We start from the raw sequence: 7106 nt of genomic DNA, 5'->3' as shown, positions 1-7106 counted from the left end.
CGTATTTTTACCGAAGACTTATCGTATTCAAACGCCTATGCATTTCAAATAAATAATTTGACATGAATGAGACAATACTACTTTATTTTTTTTTTATTTAATGTATTATGTCAGCATGGTACCTAAGTTGTGTAGCTTTTTTTTTCAATGACCAATGAATAAAGTCCGATTACTCAGGCTAAACCAATGTTAAAAACATGTAAAAATGGAATACTTAAAATAGTTTTCAAAAGAGTAAATAAGATTTGAAATAGAAATAAATGTTTTTGAAATCTGGTACAATCAACCCAACCAAATGGACTCAATGGTTATAAATTGGATGTGGCTTAATGATAGAGCACTCACTTTACTAGTGAGAAGTAGAGGGTTCAAACCTCACTATCACCAATTTATATGGAAGATATGAGGGATGATCCTGGTTTGCCAGGGTTCGAGTCCTGATCTCACCCGGTTTTACCGGCTCCTCGTTGTCGTGCCATTTGACGGGCGTGGGGATCGGGTTTTATCCGGTGAATCCCTCAATAGGTGGACCGCTAGGGGCTCCGTCCGTCCGGACTAGTGGCATGCTCGGGCTACTTTTAGCTAATGGGGGGCGCGCACAGAGTACCCTGCGTTACTTAGTTAGTCGTTAAAAAAAATGGACTCAATGGTGACCCTGAAGCTACATAAATAAGCACCGAGTTGAATATTATACCATATTAGCTTTAGCAGATATATAATTGGAGATGGATCGAGTAAACATTGTTTTCACCGGCGCTCAATATACTTATATTATTCAGTTATTCACCATAATCAGTAAAAATAAAGATGAGAGAAGAGATCATATTTTTGAAGTAGACATCTTGATAGTATCCTTTTGAAAGGAGGTACATGGGCTAGTAGATAGTGGGCCAAGTCTTATAATTAACCGTCTTCAAGTCCCCCAATGCTATGATGTGGTCCGAACTACATTATATTGCACGTATCAGCGTAAATTTAATATAAACTAACAAAGAAAATATTATAAGAAAATAATATAATTAATTTATTTTATTAATCACAAATTAAATATTAAAAACGTAAATATGATTCAAATACATTCCACCAAATCATAAAAGTAGTTGAACACCCATAAAAAGTTGACAAACAACATAATCTCATGCCTTAACAAAATCCCAGGTGGTTGTAGCAGTTACAGTTAGCTTATCAAACTCAATGTCCTTTCTAAATCATTTCCATCTTTAAATTCCAACTTCAACCTCCATTTCGCATAAAAGAAAAAAAGATCAAGAAAATTTTTAAACAAAAAGGATGAAGCTACTTGTGACAGTGGTTGTAATTTTGGCGACAGTATTTTCGGGTTTGATAAACGGGTATGATTGCAAAGTTGTGCAGTTCATCTTTGGGGACTCGTTATCAGAGAATGGAAACAATAATCGGCTTTCCAAGAGTTTTGCTCAAGCCGCGCTGCCTTGGTATGGCATCGACTATGGTAGTGGCATGCCGAATGGCAGGTTCACCAATGGCCGAACCGTCTCTGATATTATAGGTACAGTCTTTAATTAACCGGTACAATTTGTTACTTTGATGTTTTGCGTTTTAAAGTGTTGTTATAGCTGTTATTTTAGTCGCTAAAGGAGTAAAGGTATACTTAACAAGTTATGTCACTCTGTTTAGGTTCCATAACTTATGATGTGTTTTTCTTTTGTCTTTTATTACTAAAGTAAGAGAATCTTATTAGGCTTATAAGCGAACGGAACAGGGGAATGTTCGTGTTCGTTCAATTAACTTTAATCGAACATGAACACGGACACATAATCTAACAATTTTTATTGTTCATGTTCGTTCATTAAGAAAATGGGCATGTTCATGTTCATTCGTTCAAAACGTAACAAACAGTTCACAAACATATACACACAAACTTAAATGACCATAATTTGAACAAACATAATCGAACACAAATGAAGTTAGTCGACGAAACATAAACGAACATAAGTTAGCATCAATGAACACAAATAAAGATATACAATACACCACAATTTATCCAAAACATTTATTGTATTTGTTTTTATATTTATATAAATATAACTATTTATACATTTATTAACATATAAACGAACATATATTAACGAACACATCATGTGTTGATGTTCGTTTGTTTATAAATATATGAACATAACAAAAAATTCAACCGAACAAATCATGAATGTTTGGTTTGTTTACTAGTCTGATATTACTGATTCAATAAGTTGAGAGAGGGAGTACAACAAGTAGAAATAGAGGGTTGTCTACATTTAACGCAACTCTATAAATATATATTGCTAACATGTATATTTTTGTTGTAGGTGATAAGATAGGGCTTCCTCGACCACCTGCATTCCTCGACCCCTCATTATCTGAAGATGTAATTCTCGACAACGGTGTGAATTTTGCATCGGGAGGTGGTGGGATCTTGAACCAAACTGGCGGTTTATTTGTAAGTTTAGATTCAAGTTTTATTGCAATATCTTTTTAATAATGAGTATTGTTTATACTGAAATGAAAACAAACAGAAAACAAATTGCATTAGTATTTAACTCACTACCTGTGTTGATTACATGATTAGTTGCCAACGATAAATTTAAATAAAAAAAAAAACTGAACGACTATTTTGGGTCACTGACAGACCACTGACCCACATGCTCATCTCTATTCCCTAAGTATCGGAGACCATCATGAGGAGGAAACCCATTATAAGTGAGAAAACCCTCAGACCCAACCACCAAACCTGAAACTACATATTTTATATATATTTATTTTGTCAAAGTAAAACTTAAACCCAATACCTTTTTTCTAAATTTGAAGTCTTTACATACCTCATCTCAATTAGCTAAGACCTCCTTTTTAAATTTAAAGTTTTTGATACCTCATCTCAGTTACCTAAGCTAACCATATAAACTTGAAATATGGCCTAGGATTTTTTATTTATTTTTTTATTTTTCTTATAATTGTTTTTAGGCTGACAAAAAAGTTAAAGCTCCCTCATTAAGTTATTCCATTTTGTTTCATTAATGTGGATCTCATGAAAACATGATTCACGAACCGCAAACATACAGTTGTTGGACAATTAAATAATTAGCGAAGTCTTATAAAAATGTACAGATTCAAAGATTCTCATTTTACAAGCAAATAGAGTTATTCAATGGGGTTCAAACTTTGATCAGAAACAAAATTGGCGACGAAGCAGCGACCAAGTTCTTTCAAGAAGCAAAGTATGTTGTCGCTTTAGGTAGCAACGACTTTATCAACAACTACTTGAATCCCGTTTACCCTGATTATTGGACGTATACCGATGACAATTACATCAACTACTTAGTTGAAACTCTTGGTGCTCAACTTACGGTAAGTAAATGAAAATTTGTCGCTAAAGAGTTTTGCAACTGAAACTAGTCGCTAAATGGTGATTTTTGTTGATTTGTCAAACAATATTTTTTGTAGATATTGCATGGGATGGGGGTAAGACAGCTGATGGTTTTCGGGTTAGGGCCTATGGGTTGCATTCCACTTCAAAGAGTGTTGAGTACTTCTGGTGAGTGTCAGGAAAAAACGAACGCACTTGCTCTTAACTTCAATAAGGCTACTGCTAAACTCATGGACGATCTGTCGGCAAAGCTTCCAAATGCGAGTTACAAATTCGGAGATGCTTATGATGTTGTAAATAATGTCATCACCAATCCTAGTAAATATGGTAAGCTTCTTAATTGTTTCTTGCTATATGCTGAGTATTACTGACAGTTGTTTTATGAAGGTAAGAGTCCATTCATAAATACTAACGAATTACTGACAAACACCTACAAAAATAAATAAAAGCATATTTTCTGTTGCTAAATAAACAATATGTTGAAATTCCTTTAGCAGCTCGTCCCCGTCCCCATCTCTAAGAAAAATTATATTTGTTTGTATCTTCTCTTCAATTAGATAATATATTTATATATCTATATCATTACAGTGTCCCACCTCTTCTAACAACTAATTTCAAAAAGTATTAAAAAATAAATGAGGGCAAACAAACTTCCATTAAATAAAAAAAAAATCACTAAATTTTTCTCTCTTCCCAACTCACAAACACACTTAATCCTATCCTGTAATTTACAAAACTCTCTTACAAAAATTTAGAGGATGGGTTGAGAATGCTCTAATTACCAAGAAATTACCGACGAACTATATTATATGGGTTGTAATGACAAATTCTGACATAATACTAACGAACGTACATTGGAAAGGAAATTCTTTTGTTTACAATTTATGGGGAAAGGTTTACCGTAGAATAATCCGTCGGTATCTGTTCCTAATAACGTGAAGGAAATTTTAGAGAGTTCTTGTTCATACGTTTTCAGAGTTTTTGTAGTTTTGGACAAAGTTCCTTCGGTAATCTATCAGTAAATATATCTATAAATAGCAACCATATTAATTCTACATACTAATTTGGTGTGGATTGATCGCTTTCGTTCCCACAAATGCTTTTCTAACGTACTACGTCATCATTGTATTGTTTAGGTTTTGACAATGCTGATTCGCCATGTTGCTCGTTCGGAAGGATTAGACCGGCTTTGACATGTATACCTGCATCAAGATTGTGTAAAGACCGTAGTAAATATTTGTTTTGGGATGAATACCATCCATCGGATCGTGCAAATGAGTTGATTGCTAATGAACTTATAAGAAAATTAGGGTTTAAGCCTATAAATCAAACTGAGGGTGCGTCTCCATCTCCGACCTCTGCTCCTGCTCCCAGTGATGATTGATCAATAAGTTGCTACACTCTTGTTTTAACTTATGGTTTGTAACAAATTGTTGGTAGTCTAAAGTCTTTAACTGATCGGTAATGTATTCGGATTGTAGTTTTGAAATTTGAAATATATATGCACTCATCATATTTATGATGTTATGTACATTGTGAAGTAAATATGATAAGAATGGAGAGTGTAGTATTAGTATAACTTTCTCAACAACTTACAATTAATGAGATAAAAAAGTTTATTCCTAGGCAGAGAATTAAGTGCTCTAGCTGTTGGCTCCATTGTTGTTTGGTCCAAGTGTAAGGTCCAACTCAAAAATTAGGTTTTTTAATATTTGGTAATGTCTTGGCTAGCAAGTTAGGTTAGTTTATATAAAGCGAGTTATGGTTAGACATTAGAGATTGTGAGGTTAATGTAACCGAGTTAGGGTTTATCAAGAGTCAAACCGAGTTAGGGTTTGAGAGAGTAGTAATCAATTTTTAGAGTAATATTTTATTATTAATATAAACGAGAGTTATTCTTTTAGTTTGTGTTTGATTATTCGATCCGGGAATTGAATTGGTAGCTGTTGGCTCCATTGTTGTTTGGTCCAAGTGTAAGGTCCAACTCAAAAATTAGGTTTTTTAATATTTGGTAATGTCTTGGCTAGAAAGTTAGGTTAGTTTATATAAAGCGAGTTATGGTTAGACATTAGAGATTGTGAGGTTAATGTAACCGAGTTAGGGTTTATCAAGAGTCAAACCGAGTTAGGGTTTGAGAGAGTTGTAATCAATTTTTAGAGTAATATTTTATTATTAATATAAACGAGAGTTATTCTTTTAGTTTGTGTTTGATTATTCGATCCGGGAATTGAATTGGTATCAGAGCCAAGTTCAAGAAATCGATAATCAGTTGGTGGCGAGTGGTGGCTTGAGGAGAAGCTATCAATCGGCACATATCGAAACCAAGTTAGGTTTCCGAATCAGGGTCTTGTGTGGTGAATGTGGAGAACAAGGTTAGTTTGATCAGTTGTAAGGGTTACGAAAAAGAAAAAAAAACTCAAAATAGGTTTGTTGTCTATATTGGCGGTTAGTTAAAGGAAAAGTATTATTGAATTCTTCTAGTAAAGTGTTTTGGAGAATTCAATAAAGTATGACTTTTAGTAATATACGTGGCTGACACAAAATCAAAATCAAAGAAGGTGCTAAATATATTAATTGTTTCGGTGGCTGGAGGAATACGAAGAAAAGTAGAAAGTCACAGGTGGGTTTTTTTCTTTCTTAGTTGAGTTCTTTTGGGATAAACAAATTGGTTTAACAATGATTGTTGGGTTTTTATTTGGATTGGACGAGTCGGTTCAATTGGAGTGTGTTTGGGTTGAACAGGTCGGTTCAATTCATTGTTCGTATTTTATTGGGTTAAAATGAGTTAGGTTCTAACAAAGGTTTGAGCAAGCGTGTTCGGTTCTGAAAAGTTGTTCAAAGTTGATTGGTTTGTATATGTTCCAACGAAGTGGAGCAAGGGGGTTCGGCGTCAATGGCAAGTGACAAAGAATATCCGATAATCCAACCCAAAGCTAGTGGGGGGATATCGTTGCAGGTTCCAAAGCTGAACGGAAATAATTACATCACATGGGCGATTGTGGTGAAAGCGATCTTAGATGATCCAGATCTGTGGGAAGTTGTTCAACCGAATGAAGGTGCGGTTATTGATGTGAAGAAGAATAAAACGGCAAGAACGTTTTTGTTTCAAGTAATAGAAGGTGATATTCTTCTTCAGAGTTCTCAATACAAGAATGCCTGAGAAATATGGACGGCTTTGAAGACACGGTATGTTGGGGCCGAGCGAGTTCAAAAGGCTCGACTGCTAACTCTAAAAAGTGAATTTGAGAAACTCAAGATGGCGGAAGACGTGACCGTTGATCAGTTTGCAGGAAAAATAACAAGTGTGGTTTCGAAGGTAACGAGTCTAGGTCACGTGTTTGAGCAAGATGTCTTGGTGAAGAAGTTACTGGATGCGGTTCCAGATAAGTACTTTCAATTGGTAGCGTCAATCGAGCAAAGTGTTGATCTCGATAGTTTGATGTTTGATGATGCTGTTGGAAGACTTAAGGCATTTGAGGAACGTCTACGTGGGAGAGAACACGCTTCAAATTCACAAGGTCAGTTACTTTTCAATCGTTCGGAAAGTAGTTACAAAGGCAAGTCGTATTATCAGTCCGGTAGCCAAGGTAAGGGTTGGTCGAGTTCACATGGGCGTGGAAAAGGCTGGGAAACCGTAGGTCAAAACCAAGAGGATGAGGATCAAGACGGTAGTGATAACCGAGATGGTCAACATCGTGGGTCAAGGTATACGGGTCAAAGAAGATCG

The 7106-nt window shown here is 35.1% G+C and overlaps 1 protein-coding gene across 1 annotated transcript; it reads left to right on the top strand.

The window, feature by feature from the left end:
• The first annotated feature begins 1031 nt into the window (after positions 1 to 1031).
• Positions 1032 to 5015, top strand: LOC143605280 (GDSL esterase/lipase At1g74460-like). The gene is made up of 5 exons (XM_077081448.1): positions 1032 to 1528; positions 2325 to 2455; positions 3121 to 3360; positions 3457 to 3706; positions 4516 to 5015. The coding sequence occupies exons 1-5, from the start codon at positions 1291 to 1293 to the stop codon at positions 4761 to 4763; spliced, it is 1107 nt and encodes a 368-aa protein (XP_076937563.1). The 5' UTR covers positions 1032 to 1290; the 3' UTR covers positions 4764 to 5015.
• Positions 5016 to 7106: the final 2091 nt, after the last annotated feature.

Source organism: Bidens hawaiensis, unplaced genomic scaffold, assembly GCF_021521415.1.
Source record: "Bidens hawaiensis isolate Kalapana, Puna unplaced genomic scaffold, B.hawaiensis_p1.1 tig00068870_1, whole genome shotgun sequence".
Lineage (NCBI taxonomy): Eukaryota > Viridiplantae > Streptophyta > Magnoliopsida > Asterales > Asteraceae > Bidens > Bidens hawaiensis.
This window is presented reverse-complemented; position numbering and strand designations above follow the sequence as displayed.